The sequence below is a fragment of the Diadema antillarum genome, unplaced genomic scaffold (assembly GCF_040938485.1).
Source record: "Diadema antillarum isolate AM-2024a unplaced genomic scaffold, OU_Dant_1.0 seq00000129_RagTag, whole genome shotgun sequence".
NCBI lineage: Eukaryota > Metazoa > Echinodermata > Echinoidea > Diadematoida > Diadematidae > Diadema > Diadema antillarum.
In genome coordinates this window covers 1,454,577-1,479,259 of record NW_027271207.1, presented here as the reverse complement: position 1 = coordinate 1,479,259, position 24,683 = coordinate 1,454,577, and the positions used below count along the sequence as shown (strand labels likewise).

At 38.1% G+C, this 24,683-nt stretch overlaps 1 protein-coding gene across 1 annotated transcript in view; it reads left to right on the top strand.

Moving 5' to 3' along the window:
• The window catches only part of LOC139727381 (uncharacterized), a 39,691-nt gene extending 17,530 nt beyond the window's left edge, over positions 1 to 22,161 (top strand). Inside the window, exons 11-30 of the mRNA XM_071638340.1 lie at positions 560 to 836; positions 1,503 to 1,793; positions 2,873 to 3,020; positions 3,354 to 3,474; positions 4,047 to 4,180; positions 4,517 to 4,733; positions 5,486 to 5,679; positions 6,482 to 6,655; positions 7,121 to 7,366; positions 7,977 to 8,147; positions 8,707 to 8,910; positions 9,750 to 9,925; positions 10,445 to 10,538; positions 11,141 to 11,317; positions 12,180 to 12,347; positions 13,207 to 13,386; positions 13,716 to 13,892; positions 15,839 to 16,006; positions 16,639 to 16,774; positions 22,143 to 22,161. Of these exons, the coding sequence (XP_071494441.1) occupies positions 560 to 836; positions 1,503 to 1,793; positions 2,873 to 3,020; positions 3,354 to 3,474; positions 4,047 to 4,180; positions 4,517 to 4,733; positions 5,486 to 5,679; positions 6,482 to 6,655; positions 7,121 to 7,366; positions 7,977 to 8,147; positions 8,707 to 8,910; positions 9,750 to 9,925; positions 10,445 to 10,538; positions 11,141 to 11,317; positions 12,180 to 12,347; positions 13,207 to 13,386; positions 13,716 to 13,892; positions 15,839 to 16,006; positions 16,639 to 16,774; positions 22,143 to 22,161 (3,472 nt within the window). The remainder of the gene's footprint in view (positions 1 to 559; positions 837 to 1,502; positions 1,794 to 2,872; positions 3,021 to 3,353; positions 3,475 to 4,046; positions 4,181 to 4,516; positions 4,734 to 5,485; positions 5,680 to 6,481; positions 6,656 to 7,120; positions 7,367 to 7,976; positions 8,148 to 8,706; positions 8,911 to 9,749; positions 9,926 to 10,444; positions 10,539 to 11,140; positions 11,318 to 12,179; positions 12,348 to 13,206; positions 13,387 to 13,715; positions 13,893 to 15,838; positions 16,007 to 16,638; positions 16,775 to 22,142) is intronic.
• Positions 22,162 to 24,683: the final 2,522 nt, after the last annotated feature.

The window sequence follows — 24,683 nt, the reverse complement described above, 5'->3', positions numbered from 1 at the left end:
ACAGTTTAATAGGGATATTCTATTTTCCCATTGTTGATCATTCTTAGTCATGCTCCAAACATCGACTTTTTGTAATGATGGTATCATTATTTCAATTGCATTCCAGAAAACAGAATTTTACTGTTGTGCCATGTATCATACATCTCAGAAGAATATGCTTCAAAACTGAAGAAATTAGCAATTGAAGAGCTTGTTCGCAAAAACCCACAAGTCCATATTTGCCAAATGGAGATATTTGCGATTAAAGGTCAAGAAAAATAAAGAGAATGATAAGAAAATTTTTGCTTCTTTTGTCCATAAAAAATGTACGTTTATATGTAGTGACCAATCATTTAAAAGGTATTCATTTGTACTTTATGACAGAGACCGTACTTCAAAATCTTCAAAAATGGATTTATCGGTTTTTGCGAACAAAGTCTTCAACTGCATACCTTATGAATTGCGGAATGATGGCTGAAACGGCGGGAATATTAATAACAATTAAGCGAAACATAACGCTAACTTGCGCTTCTACCACTCAAAGGGAAAGTCTTCTTTTGGAATACTTTCTGTTGCACAGATGTATATGTGCACCAGGATTCACAGGTCGAACGTGTCAATCGGAAATCAACGAATGCGGAGAGCAACCATGCATCGAAGCTATAAGGTGCATTGACAGCATCAATTCATTCACCTGCGTATGCAAGGATGGTTTCACAGGAACCCTCTGTGACACCAGGATCAGCACGTGTCAAAGTTCACCGTCAATCTGTCAGAACGGTGGAACCTGCCACGATCGACTTGATGGCGGCTACTCCTGCCAGTGTCTGCTTGGTTTTGACGGCAACAACTGTGAGGTATGAATGAAGCTTGACATAACCGTGTTAATCCTTTGACGTCAGAAATATGAATTTCCGGCTTTCTGGAGAGGTTTAAGCCTTAAGGTTTTCTCTCCTGTTCAAGTAAAACAAAGCTGCATTCCTTTCACACAATCATTTTCAAGTAAACTGAACGTTATCTAAATTGCGTGATTTTTTCGTCACACCTACCCCCCCCCCTTACACACGCAAGCACAAAGATAAAAGATTAATAATGATCATATTACAGTAATCTGTACCCAAGTGGCGTTAGATAACCATCAGTCTTCAGTATAATTTATTATGCTAGTAAAGGGTTTTCAGTTTTCAGCACGGTGAGCTTGTGAACTGAAGATGCAGTAATTCATAGTTTTTATGGTCCTTTCCCTAATGATGCAGTTTAGAAGTGTAGTGCCACCATCCGCTTTGCCCCCCCCCCCCAAAAAAAAAAGGAAGAAAAATAAAGATGACAAGACTGTTCGCACAATGTTCAAGGCAGAGTTAATAAATCAGGATTTTTACAAACTTAGGGCTGTGATATAACAAGACCCAAAATTCACGAGACTCCAGAGAAAACAGCATTTTACGCGGCATCAGGAACACGGGAGTTGTGTCTCCGAAAGAAGTGATAAATGTTGATAACAATGTTTTCTTGTTAAACTTCAGAACAACATCGATGACTGCGTAACTAACGATTGCGAGAATGGAGGTACATGCGTTGATGGGATCCACGAATACACCTGTGAGTGTGCGGAGGGGACGTCGGGCACGTATTGTCAACTCTCGGCCAATCCGTGTGACTCGACACCCTGCAGAAATGGGGGACAATGTGACCCCATTGAAAATGGTTTCATCTGCCATTGTCTCACTGGCTTCACGGGTGAGACGTGTAACACCAATGTGGACGACTGTCAAGACCACCATAATTGCTCAGGTGGATCAACGTGTAATGATCTGGTATGGCAGATGTATCCCACATTTAATCCTATCCTATCTTAATCCTACTGCCGTCAAACCTGCTGTAGCAAATTTAAATTCGTCTTTAAAAGGACTACCGGTAATTCCACAGAACGTGGATATACTTATACTACACATATTTATGCTTCAATGTTGTTCTGACCACATCACCACCCGTCCATTGGAACCGCCCTCCCTAGCACTCGAATACGTGAATATTAAAAAAAAAACGATCGAATTCCAAATTTGGCTATCGTATTTTGAGACCCTTTACAAAGTCATGCAAAGATAGATAATCAGTCTGACAGTTCTTTTATATTTACATTTCTATAAAAAACGATCAACTAGAAAAATTAAGTCGGTGAAAATTTTTTTATTGATTAGATATCTTTTTTATTCACTGTTACGAATTTGGTCTTTTTTCATTCAGGTATTAAAACACAATTTAAGTTTATCTTCTGGAACCTAAATAAATAATGAGGTCATCAATTTTGCAGTGTATAAATGGCGCATGTTACATTGTCTGCGTAAAATATCACAACATTATTTTCATTTTTTTTCATATAAATTGCATCTCTGTTATAATTCCAAAACTATAAAAAAGTTTGGTAGTATACAGTAGATTCAATTTTATTCAGTGTGACTTGATTATAATAATGACGGTCATAACGATGAAAAATACAAACAAAACAAACAAAAATCACACATGCAACTGAAGAAAAAGCAGACAGACACAAGAATAACATTATAATATGTAGATATAATCGATATGTGTTTTCATTTTTTAAACATTGCATCCACAAATGATAGAATTAATGGTAATGTATTAAATGAATTTGACTTGATTGTTAGAGAATAGACGTATGTATTTTTAATGAATGACTATACCTAAAGTTTATTCCCGATACTTCATTGTATTCTCCAATCACCCTTTAAGGATTGTGTTCATTTCTAACGATGTTGTTCACAGTATTGCTTTCAGATTTATATTATCAAAATGTCAGGAATAAATTCAAAATGAAGCTTATATTTTAAAGGTGGCATTAACAAAATATATAAATCAATAACGTCAATCACAGGTCAATGGATACCAATGTATCTGTCCGGATGGTAAGACAGGAGAGTACTGCGAGGAGGATATTGATGAGTGTGAGAGCAACCCTTGTCAAAATGGAGGCACCTGTGTGGACGGTAATGTCATAGGCTACACTTGTCTGTGCTTGAACGGTGAGTAAAAGGCTACATCTGTCATTTTCTTTTGTGAGATATTCGACACCTGCACACGGATTATGTGTAAGTGAATAACAGTTTTCACTGCTGATAACTATACTTGTATGAAAAAAAAAAACTTTTTGTGATGCTACATCTATGTCATAGAATATATTGCAGACAGTGCGTTACAAGAAAGAAAAATTGAAATAGTATGCACGAAAGCCGATTAACCGTGTGCACTAAAAGTTACTTTTATTTCAACACATTATACACCATGTCATTACTCTTTTTGTGTCACCAGATCCATTTTGTCATACAGTGTATTGTAATTATTATTGTATGTCCTAGGTTACGGTGGAAGGGACTGTGAAAAAGAAGTGGACGAATGCGCATCCTTTCCCTGCGCCAACCTTGGAGTCTGTACAGATGGAATCAATAGCTTCGAATGTGCCTGTCTTGAGGGATATCGGTATGAAATGGATCATCCAAAATTTGTTAATGTTTATTTTTATTCCCTTTTTATGCTCGTTAATCTGTGGTTCTTATGTGCAATCTCCAGATCAGTTTTGTCTGAAGCAGAAAGAAGGAAGTGTTTAACCATTCAGAGAAAGAGAGAGAAAAAAATGCAGAGAGGGGTAGATAGCTGTATTCTGGTCGAGTTGCTAGACGGACGTAAAGGCAGGAAACGTTCATCATACTCATGCAATGTGATTGATGATTTAAAACATTAGGAACTGCGCGTCTGGGATCAACAGACAATGAGTCCCAGAGCTTAGGTCTATGGCGTCTTAAAGATTTTGATGCTATGATAAATTTAGGATTTTGAAATGATTGTTTGTTGCATAAGTAGTAAAAAGTCAAAGGTGTAGTTTGAAATACAAACATTTTCAAACAGTGCAAGAGCTGGATATCAGTTTATTTATACATACGGTTTGTCATGTGTCTATGTAAGTGTTATTCAGAGTCTTTCAGTCATGTAACAACAAAGCTCAGTGGAAATCTAATCACGCAACATATGCTATGCCTTGACCATTCTTCCAGTGGTGTTACATGTGAAGAGAGGATCAGTTCTTGTGAGTCCAACCCATGCAAGAACAACGGCTCCTGTACGGATGGACTGATTCAATTCGTGTGTTCATGCCCGAGGGGGTTTACCGGCGAGCGGTGTGAAACAGGTGAATCATACAACACTACACTTTCTATCATAAGATGTTGCCTGCTATCATGGTTATGGTCCCCGCCGCGTTAAAACAACAACAACAACAACATGATAAAGTATCAGATACGATTGACTGATGTTGCTCAGCCAATATTCACAAACACACACACACACACACACACACACACACACACATAGACACAGACAAAAAATCACCGAGTTCAGTCTTCATACTTCCCCACTCAGAAACGGTTGAATTTGGTATTATACGTGTCATTCATATATAAAGTCAATAAGTTTTATTAACATCGTTTTTGTGTGTTGTCATTTGCAATTGATGTAATTTGAACAGAAATCCTCGGGAACTTCGACTTGACTCTGGACCAGAGACTTCAGGTGGTCAATCACTCTGTCCAGACGGCTACTGACCATCAAAACTGGACCCTTTCTGTGTGGATGTTGGTGGATATCCCTGCACCATTAGAGAACATGCGACTGCTTCGTCTCAGTGCTGGAAACTTTTCCGTAGCTCTGTATAATCCGTGCAGCCCCACTTTGATGATTGGAAGGTATGAACAATACAAACCTTGAAAGCGCATACTGTAAAATCTAGACTTCATCGTGTACACCCACAAATTTACCACATCTATAGTATGTTTAAAATCTGTTATTTTCTTGAAACTTCGTGGCTTTCACCTGTCTTACTGAGGCAGTCCTCCCGAATTTTAAAAAGAATGTTCTTGTTGGTATCTCAAAATGAACTACTTTCACCAAAAACAAACTTTTAAATTACTAACAAGGGCGTATATTTCGATTGAAAAAGTCGGAATTTTCAGTGGCGAATATGCTGATGAGTGAGTGCTGGCGGAAGCTCAGATTTCAATGTTACGCGTACGTTCACTAATGACCCAGATGTGTGAAAAAGCGACGAAAACATTGACTTTTTTGTTTTTGTTTCTCGCTATGTGTATGAAAGTGTGTACCTTGTAGCTTGTACAATCGATGTTAACATTCTGTAAAGACCTTGCAGCTGCTGTTGACGTTGTGAATAGGGACGTATGGGCAAAGTCATACGGGCTTCATCAAGATTGAGGCGAGGGGTGTATAACAGAGACACTAGGTTGCTCACTGCTTGGAAAGCATTTACAACAGTTTTCTAAACTAGGATAACAAGCAAGTATATGAGTAGAAAAGAACAAACATCAATTAGATAGACAAGACCAAAAGTCTGCGTATTCTGTGTGAGCTCAGTTGTTCCGTACAAATAATTCTTGAACAGCCATCATAAATGATTGGTTTTATTTTGGGGGTTTTCTTTCAGTGAGACATACGTTAGCAACCAGTCAAGTTTATGTGACAACCGTTGGCATCATGTCTTCCTATGGTTTGACATACACGGTCAATGGGAATGGCGCGTTGATGGCTCTGAGCTGTTGGCCAATCACAGTGCAGCCAACGAGAGTAGTATGGGAGAAAACATTGATGTTACGATCGGATCAAGTCTTCTCAACAGTGGTGAGTTTGAGGAATAACTCGATACATGACCCTGATTTATAGACAGCTCATGATATAGGGGTACGAAAACCCGGTGATCTCTAGAACGTGTACAATCAACATGCGAATGCGGAATGTAGTTATGATAATTAGGTTTTATATGAACGTGACGATATGATAATCTTTTATGTACTATTAATCACCTTAAGGGAAAGAGATGAGTTGCCTGAATGCAAGCATGATGACAGTATCAATGTCACCTCCCATGTATGCACTGTTTATCACTGTAATGCAGTGTTCCGTGCTTATAACCTATACTGGTTGTTGATTTGAGTGCCTGAAAGGATAGCGGCAACTTGTGAAAATGGTTAAACTGAAAGCATTATGTGACCAATGAAAATCGCCTCGGGACCTGATATGTTGTCCAATAATTATATTCTTTCTTCATGAAATAGCGTAAAATGGAAAAGAAAGAACAAACGAAACACCAAACATAACTGTATTTTGTTAACTGTGTTATATCGCCATAATGTACTTTTATGATTATGTGCAAAACAATGATACTCTTGTGCGTGTCTCTCATTTCTCAAGTTTGAAGATGAATATTGATATTTTACTTTTATTCCTTATTTTCTGTATTTTCTGGTAGAATTCGCGTAGATAGAAGAAAATATGCGTGAAGTATCAACATTATACTAGCATGATGCATGTATGTTATCAAGTGAGAAAACGAGATATTTGATTACTTTGCCTTTCTGATGTATTTACATCTAACCCACATAACGCATATTAATTGTAACAATTGCTCTAATCCTAAAACCAGGAAAATTCCATATTTACGCCCTCAACCTCTGGAGTGATTTTGTGGGGGACGATTTGACTCCAGTGCTTCAGACGAAGTGTAATTCAAGTGCTTCAGGAAACGTCATCACATGGACAGACTTTACCGGGAACGAAGCCTTTACTCTTGCAGCAATGTTTCCTTCACAATGTGATGGTGAGATTAATTGTCATACTCTGAGTGAAGGGTAAATACATAATCCAACACATAATTCATCGATATAATGTACAATTGTAGAAAATGGTCAAAAAAAAAACCAATATGTATCACTGGCTCTGATCAGGCCTGCAAGCCCACCATTATTTTTGTCAGAGAGAGAGAGAGAAAGAGACCGGTATGCAACATTTGGTGACTCCATCAAACTCCAAAGAATTTTGGAGATTGAGAGACCTGTAGACAGTGGTAGAGAATTAAAAAATGGGATTTGCTTCTCTTCGTTGGTTGCGCTCAATTTGAATTGTGTGGCATATTCACCGTATATATATGAACGCGCCCTTGGTGATTAAGCCCAATTACCCTTTATTGATTGTAAACTTGTAAAAAAAGAATGTCTATACTAAAAGTGTCATCTACACTGCACGTGCAGTTGTTTGACCTGACAGGCCTGTATTTTTTTTCCAGATACCGATGAATGTTTGCTAGCCACGCCATCACCACCTTGTCAGAATGGAGGTACCTGTGTGGACCAACTGAACTCCTACATGTGTCTATGTCCAGAGTACCTGACAGGAAAGATCTGTGATGAAGAGGTCGACCTTTGCACCAATACCACCTGCCAGAACGGAGGGATCTGCGCCACGCTGAATAGGACCACCTCCTGTGAATGCTCAAACGTATTCAAGGGACCATTCTGTGAAGTCGCTATTAGTAAGTTAGACGCGAGTTGCAGATTGGTCAAACTAAGTTCGATATATTGTGTAACGTAAAAAAAATAAAAATAAGCGATGACCGTCATTTGTGTACATGCCGTCAGTAGTAAAGTTAGATGGGAGTTGCAAAATTAATTAAAATGACTACAGGGCACACACACACAAATGTTGAAATAACATCAAAACTGATTAATCGCTGATATGACACAACGGAAACCTTTTTTTCTGCCAACCACACGAGTAGACATTCGCGCATAATTATATTGCATGCTCACAAATATCGGTCACATTTGGTTGTGATTCAAAACATGTCATTTACCTCCAATAGTGAAGAGGGTGTGTTCTGTCTTGGCGCAGTGCCAATGTATCACAATGTGTTCTCAAGTTTACGATGCATTTCTGCACCTAGAGCTGTAAAGACTTACAATGTATACTGAATGATAGATATAAATTCTAGCTATTTGACTGAACATGGTTCGAATGATTAGATATATATTGTAGAGTTTAGCAAGTTAGAAAAGCATGTTCATGCCTCTCCCTCTCTGCTGGTGATACATTCGCTTCTTTCCTTTTCATCAAAATAGTTTGATTTGTCCGTTAAATTTCAGTCCATGGAAACTGGAGTGAGTGGACAGAGTGGAGTCCCTGCTCAGAGTCCTGTGGTGGAGGGATTTGGAATCGGACTCGGGAGTGCACCAACCCTCCCCCAAATGAACATGGGATGCCCTGCGAAGGTCATGACTTTGAGGAAGAAGCTTGTAACACCCAGAAATGTCCAGGTAATGCATCCAATACTACACAAATACCACAACCTGTTACAAGTGATGTCCGCCGTGATCTTACAGAATGATCTACAGGAGGAATGATGACATTGGATATCTCTTTAATACTTTTTTTCTGATAAAACTAGCTGGCACAGTACTACTGTGGGTATGTTGAATCATTTCTCCTGTCCTCTTATAATACCCTTCGTGCAAGGTCAGTAGGTGCCACATGAGAAGATTATAGTAGGCATAGCATCTTAGTGTAGCATACATGATAGCATGACTTCACGAAGGCAGCGGTTATCCTTCCTTTTGTCATCTCACTAAAACATACCAAATCTTCTCCCTATAATGTTAACACTGACCAATGTCCTTGCAGATCCATAGTATTTTGTTCCATAACCCTGTGCGTCCCACATTTATTACCTAGCTGTCAATAGATTTTGTGTGTGTAATTAGTATTTCGTCATCTTTCACTCATTGGAACAGAAAGGGATACTATTGGTTAAAAAACATGGATTTCCAGACCAGTTGAAAGTTAGTCACCACCTATACCTTTCATCTCTTCCTGCAGCCTGTCTCACCCTCAAGGCCCCGGAGAATGGAACCTTGGAGTGCGAGACGGACGGAGAAGCGTACAATTGCACCGCCAGCTGTCCCGATGGCATGGACTTTGTCGGAGAGGTACACTCCTTCTACGTCTGCAGCCCATCCACCAACTATGTGTGGAGCCATCAGCTTGATTTAAACATCAAAGCCAAGCTACCAAGCTGCCAGGGTAGGTTGATGCATGGACCTATAGGTCCATGGTTGATGTAAGGTTCACAAAGAGAATGCGGGCATCTGTCTCAAAAAATAACCAGACATCACCGCTACACCACTAGCTTTGCTGGTCTCCCAAAAGTCTATTCATAATGGCTGCTGCTTTTGATCATACCAGATTCCCTTCTGCAATCAAATCAATTCACCCTGTCCCTAGGTAAACGCTTCAAAACAATCACTTAGTCGTTCACAGATCCCACATAACCAACGTGTTCAGAGAGGAGGGTAAAATGCATAATGGGTTGCATTTACCAAGTAGCTAAACATGCTTTTTGCAAGCTTAGTCATTATCCAAGCTGCATGAACTACACATTTCTTGGTGACTTTAATAGGGAAATGTCCCTTCACTTTAGGCCTACACAGTTAATTTAAGTCTCAATCCAGTTAGCAATGGTCCTCACATTGTTTCATTTCTAAAAATGAAAACATTGGCCCTCAATTTTGTCTATAGATCAGGGGTTGGAATGACAGCTTACTTGAAATAGGCAGTGGGGGGGGGGTCTCAAAGGCAGTAGAGTCCTGCGAAAAACCCGCTTTTTGGAGTTTCCACAACTGTGACAATCCTGAGATTGAAATTAGTATACTTTGGGATGGCGAGAATGGGCATATACATGTACATAGGCTAACCATACCCTAAATATACCGTGTGTGTCGGAGGGGGGGGGGGGTGGGGTAGCAATACACTTTTTAGCAAAAAGTGAAATATTATAATGCCAAGTCCAGTAGACATGCACTGTCAAAAGGAACTACCACAGAAAGGGTTAATGGGTTCCTCTTGTCTTCCACCTGCTGCAGAGATCAGTAAACCCAACGAAGTGACGGCCAACATCAGTTTGCCCTACCCCAGTGCCCAGTGCTCCTCGGAGCAGGATGAGAACACACTAAAGGTGCAGCTCACCAGTGCCTTCAGCAACAGCATAGGGAACTTTGGTCGCTCTAGCAACAACCATTGCTCCATTTCTAACATAGACGTAAGTAGTGAGGTGTTGTGAGTCTTTTTCTTTTTTTGATGATAAGAAAATTAAGATGTACTGCATTGATCGCAAACAAAGGAAAAAAGGAAGATGGTCACATAGAGTCTTGAAAGACGGTCACATAGAGTCTTCTAGTTTTCTCTACTGGAATGGTCTGAGCTTAAATAAAGAGATTACCAATCACTTCCTTTTGTAAAAAAAAAAAAGAATAAATAAAGGTAAGCAGAATTGTCATCAAAATCGCATTGTAAAAAAAAAAAAAAAAACTTTCATTGAAGTTAATTTGGAGAATATCACCTTATGTGTCATAAAGAATTTAGTGGTTTTTCTGTTGTTTGTTCCAAGTTTGTTCAATATCAGTGCAGTTTCAAAATGTGTTTCTGAGGACACGACACATAGGCCACATAAACACATACAGTCATTCATCTGAATTCTGGAGAGCTTCAGAATCTCTACACCTCAAATGCAAAGAGAAAACATGTTCTACAAAATAGGATCCTTTGTTCATTAATCCAGGTCGAGAATTGCGTTTCTCGTCGACGAAGAGCAACTGATGACGAGCCCGTCACGCTAGCAGTGGAGGCAACATTCAATTACACCAATACTGAAGGTAGAAAAAGCTGATATTATTTTTTTCATTCATCTCACTTTACCCCATTCTTGAATTGTGTTTAGGTACTGCAGTTAAAAGCTAGACATGTATAGAAATTAATGTGTATGAAGACAATTTGTTAATTACGTTTTTTCTTAAAATTCGCTACTTTTTTAAGCGTTATTGTCGAGTTTCTAGAAAGGCAAAGTAGGTTCTGGGAGAAGGGAGTTGTTGAATGTAATGTAATGTAATTTAAGTTAATTTTATTTCATTTCATTTCATTCAATTGAAATGGTGTTTTATTAATCAATATCCATTGCAGCCCGGAGACTGATGAATTACAGACATTGTTTACAATGTTGTGCTATATTTTTGGGACATTGCATTGATTCCAGCCCTTGCACAAGTATTTAGATATTGATTACACCATTTACACTACATCCGCATTCTATTATGTGGTTCATTAAGTCCCGATTAGTGAGATTGACTTTTTGGTTTGTAAGTTCTTAAGTTCCAGAGAATACGACCTTATATCTTTTATCTTTGTGTGAACAATGGTGAAAGGAATTTCAATATTCCTTGTAATGACCTTCAATATCTCCATTATGTCACTGCTCCAGAGAGTGACCAGCCATCAGTGGATGAAATGAGTGAAACCCTGAACACACTCATGTCAAACGGCTCCTTATCTCTGGAGATGAACGGCGAGACAATAGATCCTGATGCCGGGGGTGTGGTCTCGACAGTCACCATCATCTGTCCTGCAGGGCAGGGGTACACGGCCAGGGGAAACTGTGGTATGACGGCGGGGTTTTTCATCCTCTAAAGTGTGCTCAAAGAGTTTTAAGTTCAAGTGTTGTTTCTGTGTCCACCTTTGCAAGAGCAAAATAAAAACCAAATTGGCCTTCTTGTTTTGTAAGCAGTAGCGTGAAAGTACTATTTATGATGTTGTTAACGAAGCACTTTAGCACAGACCCTTGGTTGAAATTTTGTCAAAATTTGAACATCATTAGTTTGGAATGTGTTTGGATAGAGTGTTTTATTCAGTATATCTCCAGTATGTCAGTTTTATGGGTAGTGCTTACGGCTGTGGCCACAGCGCAGAGAATCGTTAGTGAAGGTATACCCATCATAAGCTTATTATGAATACACTATTAGTATCATTGTTTTATCTTTTTTAATCATCAGCATTGTAGGTAGTAGTACTAGCATTAATGTTAGTAAGATCAATAGTATCATCATTTTGTTATTGTGATTATTGTCATTGTTACTCTTGCAAATCCAACAATTCTAAATGTCATAACTGCAACTATAGTACTACTACTTCTACTACTACTACTACTGCAAGTAACACCATTTAAAATAACAAAATTTAATCAAGATTATCATTTTTGTCAACACTATTACCATCGTTACTGCTGTGTCATTATCATCATTAGTATCTTTATTTTAGATTTTAAAAATATGATCTTCAAAATTGCAGATTTATCGTTATTTCAACCGACTAGTATCGAATATGATGGTTTTGATGAGGAGGGAAACACTGTTAATGGATGATTATTATTTTCTAGAGGCTGTACCAGAGCATGTGGTAGTATCAGTACTATCAAGAGTAGACATGGAGAATGGGAAAGGATTATGTTTTCTTTTCACACACAGTTCTATGTCCTGCTGGCACGTACTATACTGTAGTTGGAGATTTGTCCTCCTGCGAGTCCTGCCCGCGTAATACTTACCAAGACCAGGAGGGGCAAGCGGAGTGTAAGGAATGCCCCCATGGTCTCATTACAGCAAGTCTTGAGGCCGTCAGTATCACAGAGTGCATCGGTGAGCCTCATACCTCCACCATTCCATGTACAGTAAACTATTGCTTTGGTCCATTTTTTTTTCATTCTTGCGGTAAAAGGTTTTTTTGGGTTTTTTTAAGGTTTTTTTTAAGGTTTTTTTACATGGACGGATTGAGTGCAGAAAATGTAACCCGGGTGGTAATGGGTGACGTTTTCGTCCTTTTTGTAAAGAAGATGAGCGGCTCCAATAAAAGAATATTCTTAGGACTCGTGTGATTTGTCCTTCGAATGGAGGGGCCAGTCATTGAATATGCTTTGTTTAAATTTAATCAAGAATATCCATGAAATGAAAGAAATTTGCCATACAAGCAGTAATCGACAGCGTATCGAACCAATATGCCTTACAGAGTTAGTCAAGTTTCCTTGGAATATCAAGCGTGTAGTATAGTGTCAAATGAAAGACACGGATTATGATTTGGAGCAGTACCAGGAGTAATTTGTCATTTAACTATCTGCTTTCTTTCAATAACAAATGCTATGAAGGCCCTTTAGTTCATGAGAGGTGAATTGTCATGTTTAAAATCAAGTCCAAGTTGTTGTTTTTTTTATCACAACAAAATATGTATCACAGCAATGGAAATAAAAGGAAAAGTTGATGTCAACGTATGTGATCAAAAATGAATCGGGGTATATTATACTATACTGACGTTGAGGATTAAAGAAGATTGATATTTGAGTGAAAAATGATTTTGGGCATGGGCATGGATGTACCCAGTAAAAAGTGAAGCTTTTAGATTGCGGGTCCCAACAGGTACAACATACAAAAAAAAAAAAAACACTTCTGTACTTCGTATTAATTCTTAATGTGTTATCTTCTCGCTGCCATCATTGTAATACAGTTCCCTGTCCCGTGGGTTACTACCAAGATGTGTGGGTTGACATTGACAACCCGGAGCCAGTCTGCGTTGAATGTCCACTGAACGCCTACCAGGATCGAAGTGGACAGCAGAGCTGTATCCCATGTCCAGCTGGCTACGTGACTCTGACCAAGGCCTCCTCCAATATCAGCGACTGTGTGGGTAGGTGAACAAGTCCGCGTTTTTGCATGGGGATCTCCTCTTCTTCTGTCACTGTGCCAGTTAATCTCGTTTAGTTTTCTTCTTCTGTTTTTATACTGTTATTGTTTTGTTTGCTTGTTTTGAAACTCACTTGAATTTATCATAAAGGAGCACTACATGACATGTCAACTTTACTGTTATTGTAGAAAAAATCGTGGTATCTGAATATAGCAATTGAAGTTAGGGCAAAAGTCATATTTACGTTATCGTTGATATTTCTTCCAATTGGGCTTGTCAGTATGACAGAGTGTAATATTGTGAAATTGTTTTCATATGTTATACTCTACCAGTCATCTGTGAGGCAGGATTCTACGTGGACGTGTCCAATACCTCCAACCCCCGCTGCCTGCCATGCCCAGTCAATTCATACCTCGACCAGAGTGGACACCAAGAGGAAGAGTGCATCCCGTGTCCGGATGACCTGGTTACCAAGGGCAACGGCTCTGCAAATATTACGGATTGCATTGGTAAATTGGGTCTTTAGCCTTCATTTCCAGAATCCCTGTTCTAGTAATCAACAATGAAACCCTTATTGTGCAACAATATACCGCAGGGAGTATAGATCGTACTATCATTAAACATCGTTCAATTATACTACCACCCTGATTCAGGATGTGTAAATATATCAATAGAGTACATTAATACATTTTCGTTTACGAGTACAAAAAAATATTTGCGCCTATCTTAAACTACTTGCGAATCCCTTTTCAACTACAGGTTAGATTGATACTGAAGGAGAAGTTGTCCAACTTGACATTTGATTGGAAATGAATAATTAACTCACATACGAACAACTGAGAAAGGAAACAAATAATAGGCATCTTACAGGCAGATAATCTTTGGACCCAAATGGGTGTGGAATCAAGATCGAGAAAGGTTATTATACCAGTGAATTATAGATGTACAATAATTCCTCAGCAGCCCCTCACCTCTTTTACTGAGATAATAACAGAGCATCCCTTGCCTTGCCAGAATTCAAGGTTTGGGATACAGGAATGACCTCCAGCAATTTTTATGCCTCCGCAACGAAGTGGCCGGAGGCATTATGTTTTCGGGTCGTCCGTCCGTCCGTCCGTCCGTACGTCCGTACGTCCGTACGTCCGTACGTCCGTACGTCCGTACGTCCGTCCGTACTTCCGTCCGTTTGTTTTTGTCGATATCTCAAGAACCATGTGGTGGTTTTACATCAAACTTGGTATGAGGGTATATCCTTAGGGGATGATACTTTGTGTGGATTTTAGGGTCACAAGGTCAAAGGTCAAAGGTCACAGGTTATTTTGTGAAAAAAAAATTGAAATTTCATGTTTTTCTCCATATCTTACAAATGGTTCAAGGTATCTTCATGGAACTTAGTATATATGCTTGTACCGATGGGCAGTGATTATCTAGGGAAGTTGGGGGTCATGGGTCAAAGGTCAGGGGGTCAAAGGTCAAGGTCAACTCCTCAAAATATTACCACTTTCCTTAAAATGCAATATGCCTGAAGGTTTTGTTTTTTTTTAACTTGATGTATGGCATGTATTACCCAATATACATTTTGGGGGAAGTTTCTTGCCAAAAGGTCAAAGGTCAAAAGGTAAAAGGTCAAATGGAAGTGCTAAATTGCACTTTTTCCTCCATATCTTGAAAGTAACTCAAGGTATCATCATGAAACTTACATATTTATGCATGTTCAACCTAACAGTGATTCTCTTTGGAACTGTGAGGTCAAAGGTCAAAGGCCAGGTTTAGATAATGCTATTTTCCCATTTGATACTGAAATTATACTTTTTCTCAATACCTTCAAAATTACTCAATGCATAGACTTATAAAAGGGTCAAAAGTCAAGTAAAAATCATCAGTTCCCCAAATACCTGCACTCTGACATTTTAATCATTCATCCAATTGAACCTAGTTCTAGGAAAGTGAACATTCAGCACATTTGTGTCAAACCTGTCATTTTAATATTTTGCCAATTGTGTGAAACTGTCATCACACATTTTCAAGACATTGTACTATAGACCTATTAGGAGAACCATGCATTATGGCGGAGGCATATCAGTAGCCGTAGCGATTATCTAGTTGTTTTGGTCCTGGTGTAAAATCATTGTTGAGTTTGTTTAAGAAATGTCTCACTTTAATTATATTTACTTGTTTGTTAGGAATGAAGTAAATGAAATGGAATGAATGAAATATGGTCTGAAGCTGCGTCAGGAACAAAATCTATTAACGTGTTTGCAAAGAATGTATCCATCATCTTATTGTGTCATTGTATGCAGTAACAAGTACCCTTTGATATAAGCCTTTTTTAATAAGCACCCTGCATTTCTAAATGTGATTCTGCTGTACAGTGACTATGACGTGTGTTGTTCATGTAGATACATTTTGACTCCACCCATGGTACTATTTTTTGATTTTTTTTTTTATGTTGCAGTTGCTTGTGGCAGTGGAAGTTACTTTGAAGTCCAAACCTCGATGTGCCTCCCCTGTCCTCCCGACACATACCAAAACCTTCACCATCATCTGGAGGAGGCGTGCATGCCTTGTCCCACTGGGATGTTTACCATTGGCAACGCCTCAACCAATCATCACGAATGCATGTGTGAGTGGCAAAAGGAGTAGTAGTGATCAATAATATTCCCACTTATTACTACATCGTGTGGCGAATATTGTTTGTATGTTGTTGTTTTTTTACCGGAGGGAGTCAGATTTTCTTAAAGGTTTTGATTTATATCACAGTTCACTTTGTCCACTTCGAGATTTAATTTACATATCACAGATGAACGACTAACCTTATCGATTATTCCCCCATTCATACTCTTTCTTAAGTATACATGGTTATTATGTAAGCTTCAAGGGATAATAAACAGACAAAAAAATCTCCATTACCAGTAAATAGCCAGTGAGGTGTTGTGAGACTCCTTTACAGTAGAATAAATTTCCATATTCACGTGTTTAGAAGATCTAGTGAAAGACCAAGAATCGTCTCATCATTTTCTACTTTGACTTAATCTAATCAGATAAAATCTAGAACTGATGTTCTTATAACTGTCACACTCTACTTCTTTTCTCAATCTTGCTTGTATCTTTCAATTTCAATCTCAGACTTGTACCTTTTTTTTCAGAGATGAAAACAAAAAGTCCACTTACAAGAAGCCAGGGTTTCACATTGTTATGGAAAGTAATGGAAATCGCGGTATCTAATACAGAAACTTTTTTTTAAATCTTGATTAGATCCGGAGGACTCTACAGTCCCTCCAGTTCCAGAGGGAAAGCTGTATACCATCATCATTGTCGGCACCTGTGTGGCTGGTGTTGTCCTCCTCGTTGTCATCATTGGTGTCGGCGTGGTCGTGAAGAAAACGAACAGGTTGGTGATTCGTCTTAATTGCAGTTTTAACCTCGACCAATGGTTAACGTAACACCTATTCAAGAAGATCGCGTATCCATACTATGATCCCGACACGCCTGAAGTCGTTATTTCTACTTCTGCTTATGAATTCCCGCTACCATTTCATTTCATTCATTTTCTTTTACCACGGATAAGATATATTGCTGAATTATGCTACCAATAGGGTTTTGAAAGAGCACAGCAGATTCTGGTTGGTTTGGTTCTGAAACCTCGAAAGGTAGTTGTTTGAAGCAATGACTTCACCTCCATGCCCCCCATCATTTCTTGCCTTGCTTGAGTCAGGGAGGTGAATGGAGCGTGTTATGACGCCTATATCATTATATATCATTTTTATCTGACATTCTGTCATGTCATCGTGCAGTCTCCACAGCATTTTAGATACGTGAGCGTTCTGAGACGCGAGACAGATGTTTCCATTGTTCAGCCCGGGAGGCTAAGTCGTCTTGTCTTACACTGCAAAAAGTCCGCTGTTAAATAGTGAACACCGAGCTGGTGTTAAATTTTAGGTGCTCATTTATGGTGTTAAATTAACACCTCCGGGTGTCATTTCCAAATATTAAACTGTTTTTTGAAGAGTTTCTTAGTAACTGCACTTTTTGTTGATTTTTAATTTAAACAAGACGATCAAGAATTTTACATTAGAATACTAGATTTTTGAAAAAAAATGTGAAAATAAATTTACACCACAGTAACACCAGCTGGTGTGGTCACTTATTGAAGCTGGACGGGTGTTAAACCATTGATATTAACACCAACAAATATCAAATCAACACCATGTGGTGTCATTTTTGAATTAACACCAGTACAGTGTCAAAATAACACCAGGTACAGTGTCAATTTAACACCACTAAGTGTCAGGTGAACGCTTTTCAACACCATCACAGTGCATTTTCTACACCTGTGGGTGTGATCCTCTGTTGAAGTTTGATCGGTGTTAGATTTAACACCCATGGTGTTAAATCGAACACCGATGTTTTTACAGTGTAGCGTTCGCGTCGCCGATCTAAAGCTCACCATTATCAAAAATAATAATAATAACTGACAGTGCATATGTAGCGCATAACGCAAAGTGATAATGTCCCTATGCGCTCAAAAAATGAAAAGATTATACAAAAACATACAATTCCAATTACAGTGATGGTACCGAGCTTCATATTTACTTTGTCACTGTAAACAAATGCGTTTTCAAAGCAGACTTGAATCTATTCATGTCAGTGATTTGCTTAATTTCTGAGGTAAATTATTCCATAAGGTAGGGGCATTAAAAGCTAATGTTCGTTCTCCGTAAAATGTGGTTCTTCTGTTTGGAATAACAAATGAATCTGTACTTTTTGAACGAAGGTTCCTCTCTGGTGTGTAGATTTGAAGAAGCTCCCTTAAATAATGTGGAGCAAACATATAAAAACATTCAAATGCTAATAACAGTATCTTAAACTGAATCCGACTTTCGACTGGAAGCTTGTGTAAGCTTTTTAAAACTGGTGAAATTTGTTCGTGTTTCTTGATTTTGAATACTACTCGTGCAGCAGAGTATTGGATTGATCGTAATCTCTTTATCTGTAAAAAGGAGAACATAGAATTTAATTTTCTGACACGTGTCCCCCCTCCACTCTCTCTCTCTCTCTCTCTCTCTCTCTCTCTCATTATACCTCTTTGTTGCAGCCTAAATAAACCCTATTTCTTGAGGTCAGCGACTGTAACACCAAGCCCAGAGCCATCTGAAAATAGTGAAGGGAGCCTGAATGAGGAAGGCCACATTATGATGAGTCTGAGTAGCTTCAATGGAATGAATAAAGACCATGGAAAGGACAAAGAAGAGGATTTCCCATCCCTCCAAGGCCCTCGGCCGTATACCAGGACACCGGTCGAACCTTTCCAAAGTGACGCATAATGACGGAGGAAGTCCCACTTCCATCACAACTTCGCTCAAAAGTTTTATGATCATAATTATTGGAAGAATAATTAATGTTTCTTTGATACGCTAGTTCTCATATCCATTTTGTGAACTCAGTGCAAAGGATGTTTGTTGCAAAATTCCATTTAAGTGATTAAATAGGATTATCAAATCTTTGTCTTTCTCATACTTAAAATCATCAGCAGATGGATATTGTCCAAGCTGATATGCAGTTCCAGTCCCCAAATAAGGACAATTGAATTTTTTGAATCCTAACCTCGGTTTCGGATGACGATGATGATTATAATGATAAAAACGATAATGATTATAGTAATAATAATAACAATGATGATAATAGTATTTACAATAATGATAATAATAATAATAATAATACTAATAATAAGAATGATAACAATAATAATAAGAATAATAACAAGAAGAAGAAGAACAAGAAGAACAAGAACGAAAAGTAAAAATACAATATTTATTTACAACCATGATAAGTAATAACCTAAAAAAAGTTTGGGTATCCGTTGGACGCATGCTTCACAAAATATTTTGAGATGATTATGACGGGCCAGGCTATGGTCATAATGATACCGTTCAGTTATGTATCTGCACCTGCAATTCAAAATAGAAAAGAGTTAGGAGGGGAAATAATTGACTGAGCTGAGTATAGGTATATGAAACTTACCTAGCTCTGCTGGGCAACACGTTTTAGGAATGATTCCTTACGAAATCATGACGTCACTGATCACTTCTCACATTTGAATTCGCTCTACTTCCATTATGGGTAGATAATGTCTACAGTGCTAAATCACTGTTAAAACAACTTGTGGTATTAATGATAATCTATGCATTATGTCGATGTGAAGCAGTGTATGCTTTTCCATTTAATTGTGTGACTGTTTGCTTCGTTGTTTTACTGTGTGTGTTGTTTTGTTTCGTTTTGTGTGTTTTGTGCTTGTTTTTATTTGGTTGTCGGTTTAGGAGCGAAGTAGTGCATAAATCTAGGTGGATTAGCTGATATACCAACGCTTGAGAAAGAACCAATCAAAGTGAAATCAGTTTGTAGAAGGTTTGTGGTACAAGTGTGTACCTGATTACTTGATACTAGTGGCGATTTCCCAATTCCTATGCACCGAAAACATTGCGAGAGCGGCCAATTAAAGATAGAAACAATTGTTTTATTCATGCATTTGTCAGTATTCTGAGATATCACGTTTTTAACACCTTGTTTTCATTGCCCAGGAAAGAAAGTAAACTTCCGTCCAGATATCAAGATATTTTTGCCAATGAAAGCATGTTCGTGTTTTGAACGAATAATTTCCTTGATTGCCCGAAGCCCGAAGAATAACAATGGCTTCACCTTTTCCGTCCAGTAATTGTGACTGCAGAGTAAATAGATTGTATTCACTTTGCCCATATTTTGAAAAGAGATATTCATACCTTGACAATCAGAGACTGTTACGTCAGAAGAACATTTAATATTCTGCTCGTATTTGCCCGTTTCTGCATCATTGTACATTTTGTATTCATGTTTTGTTTATAACCTAGTGCTTGAGGAAATTACGCCTTTGACATACAAATAATTCATGAAAGGTTGTTTCAGGAAGTAAAAAAAAAAATAAGTAGTCAAACTAAAATCAGTGCGAGTTAATCTTTGCAATATAGTGCATTATGAGCCTGTGATTAAATAACCCAAATTTAATTCCTGGAGAAATTAGGCATTTCTTCTTTCTGTCTCTTCTTGGGACTGGTGAAAATATTTATGTCAGTGATAAACACATAATTATTGAACTTTCGAATCCGGCAATGAGAAGCAATGATGTTAGATCAAATATTTTTTATAACTTTGTCCGTGCTTCACTCTACACTATAATTTTTCATGATGAAGAGTGAACTATTTTGTATTGACATTTTAATTTCTTTCTTTGTCATGCGGTGTTATGTCGGAATCTTCATTCCTTTTGGGAGTAGAGTGGCATTAGTATAATTTCCGTCCACTCGCTATGAGAAACTTTCATTGTAAACTTGTAAAAGGGCAATTAAACTGACTCGTTACTCCATGCCATCTGTTCATTTACATCAATCTTAGCTATATCATTTAAGAAGCTCCCTGTCCGACAATGTACCGTAGACATTGGCCAAGAAATTCACAGTTCAGTTTAGTATCATCGTATGTCAGCATTCAAGTTTCTGTATTATGTACATGTAACGGAATTCATCAAAATATTGGCTTGATCACTTGAACAATAAATGTACAAATATTATATCCAATGCACACTCCAGAAAACGTATTTAAAGTAGACTTATGTAACAATTTTTTTAATACAACAAAGGAGAGATCTAAAGTGAATATTTGAGAAAATAATCAAAAATGCTTGGGCTGTCTCTATAAGCAACGCTTGACTATGAAGATTGCCCCAGTTAATGCTGCAAAATGAAATAAAGTATAATCATGTTTCTGTATCTTGCCACTCACTGAGTTGTGCCGTAAAGTTAGGAGTGCGTTGTGCTATGATATCAACATTGGTATGTTCAAAGTTATAAGATCTGTAGCTACAAGTGTGTATTAGTTCTTGTTATGTATTGCATTGTTTTGTGTTTCGTCAAAGTGCTAAGTTTAAAAATAGAGTAGCTTTATGGTTTGAAAATCATTTTCTTTTCTTTTTCAGTAGAGATAGTCATACATTTCTTTTTTTCACGTTATAGTACTGTTACTTTAGAACTTTCTCGTAAGATTGCCATAACATTGTAAATTGTTTGTAAAAATTGCTTCATCCTGTCTGATATTCCATGTTCGATACAGTTTATGAATGATTAGAGGCAAAACTACATTGTAAGATATAAGATTACATTGCGACAGATTCTTTACATGAAGTTCCATTCTCATCTCATATACCAAGTGCATCAATGCTTTCTGAGACAACTGAATTTACAGGCATATAATCATTTTATTTTTTTTTTTTTTCAATTTGATGAATCTTGCTCCGAGTTGTTTTTGTTGCAACACTGACTGACAAATTGCCCTTCAGTGACGTAAATTCACACCGATGTATTCGTTGATTTTGGTCATAGTTATGATAAAAAAAATAATGATGGGCGTACATGATTACTGTGGTGGCCTCTACTGGAAAAAAACACAGGGTCTCACAGTGTGTCCATAGAGTGTTCACAGTATGCTCACATAGCTGTCTATCTGAAAACACTCAAATTTGACAGTGTGAAGATGATTTTACATTGTGGTGTGGTTTTCACACAGTGTGGTCACATAGTAGTGCTTTGTTTCACACTGTGAATGGATGAATCACATTTTGTTCACACTGTCAAAACACTCGGATTTAGCAGTGTGAAGAGATTTCACTTTGTGTTCAGAGTGTGTTCACACTGTGACTCTCACACTGTGTGGCACTGTGTTCTTCCCAGCAGGGAGGATTCGAACGCATGACCTCATTGTTGCTTGACAGGCATCATACCCACTACACTATCGAGCTCGTTTCGAATTCAACCGAGTATTCACTGTACCCATGATTTTCATCATTGTTATTACTCAAAACACAGATCAATCAGTGTGTATTTACGTCATTGAAGGGTAGTTAAATTGTGTCAGGCATTGCAATCGAATTACTTTATTGAAGCAAAAAAATAATATATCACGTACATGAAGTTATTGAAATATGAATTTCATATGTATGCTATGCCGATCATTGACATTACTTATAAACTTGTCTTCTTACTTAAACTTTAAGTAATTGATTAATGATATCTCTGGATTTTTTTTTTCTACATTTGCGAGATTGTGCCTGAATCTGTGTTCAAATAATTATGAAATGTATGTGCGTGCGTGTGTGTAGTTGCGTGCCACACCATGTGTGCAATCAACGTGTTTGATCTTGAGTGTCGATGATGATGATTATGATGATGATGGTGGTGGTGATGATGATGATGATATGTGTGTGAATGAGAGAGAGGAAGTAAGTGCATGTATATATAAACATAGACTTTAATGTAGCTGCGAACTTTGCCTACATCTATCAAAATCCATTCACATGAGGGGAGAGAGAGGGGATCGCACGCAGAGCCATGATGATGCACACACGCACACGACCATGCAGAGGCGAGCGCCTGCGTACACAACGAGGAAGAAAGGACGTAATATCACATTTACAGTGATTGATTGATTGATTGATTGATTGATTGATTGATTGATTGATTGATTGATTGATTGATTGATTGACTGATTGATTGATTGATTGATTGATTGATTGATTGATTGATTGACTGATTGATTGATTGATTGATTGATTGATTGATTGATTGAAAAATGACATACACTCCAGTTATAAACACTACAACCATGATTGCAATAAGCCAACCTGTTAATTCCATAGATATACATCTACGCTTCAAAAAAAAAAGGAAAAACTGTGATCGCATGGTAATAATATCAGTCGAGTTCAGCCAATACACCCATATTTGCTTTACAACGTGTTAAAATTCGAAAATTTTAGCCTTTTCTATCTTAACAGCAGAAAACGCGATTATCTCGGGTTCAAATGGATTGATCGCGTTTTGCTATGAAACCTTGAGTATAATAATATTATATATATATGTGTTGTGACAGTATTGACTGTGTCTGTTCAGTTGAATGTCTCCACGAGCCGTGTCAGGATGGCCGAGTAGGTGGGATTCGTTTTGTTGCAGTTTGAAACGATCGCTTTTATTATAGTACTACATGTCTCTAACTCCTACCAGTCTGTGCGCTAACTTGAAATGTGTTATATCGGAAGCAGCTCACCAACACAGGCGGCGCGCAAAAACAAGTGCACCACCCGCAACGTCACCACTTAGATTGTGTCATTCTAAAGTGTCACTTGTTAAATTGGTACACCTATTTCTGTTACTCCGTCACGTGGTACACCTTTCTCAACCATGTGGTGGCACAAGTGGTGGCACATGTTGGTGGCCACGGGGTAAGTGCTAGATGGAACTATACCAACTTCACTCACTTCCTCTAGAAACTAAAATTAGGATCATGGGCACGGGATATACTTCTCCCGTGTCCTCAGGCGACGACAGGAGCTTTGGAATCATGGGCACGGGTGATATGAAGTTGGCTGGTTGTATTCTGGAAGTTGTGCCACCATCTTTTAACGTACACACAAAGAGTCAATTCAATTTAATTCAATTCAATTTTATTTCCATTTCCATTGAATAAACAGAAAAAAACATATACAATACATTTACAGAACAAATTTATAACAATTTCAAAGAAAACGTACAAGTGGTCACGAGTAACAACAGAACTTCGTTTCTAAGGTATATACCTAATACAAAGATTAGAAGGGAAATGGAGGGTCCCACTTAAAAAGCAAAGCTTGTAGGGTGGAGTCAGTGCATGCAGTCAGATATTTGAGAGCACAGTTTACTGGGTACTTGCGACGGATATACAATGGCTTACAGATGCAAACTTACATGTAGGTGATGTGTTAAATACACCTGGAGGTATGCGGGCTAATTGCTGTCAACATAGTCAGAACAGCGGCCAATATGCTTTCTTCCCGCTGAATACGCAGGATGAGAGTACAATCTTGCACGATCCTACAGTGACTCTGGAATCCTCCGGATGATCAACTAACCTTCAGTCATGTCGTGGTAAACCACGTAAAAATACATTATTTACCTTTAATAATGCTTTGTTTTGTGTTCATCGTTACCAACAACCGGCATGCGCCATCGGCCTAAACAGTGATGATATTAAAATAATCTCAACTTGTCAACAACCAACAAGTAGCCACATATTATTCATGGAGTGTTTACACTCGTAAAAATACATTCAAACAACTATTTAAACAGGTAGGGCGCCCCTTTCCCTGCTTAACATACAATCGATTCCAACAAGTTGAAATCGATAGCAAAAGTAAAATCAGTTTCACCGAATTTTGTTACAATACATTATACACACAAATG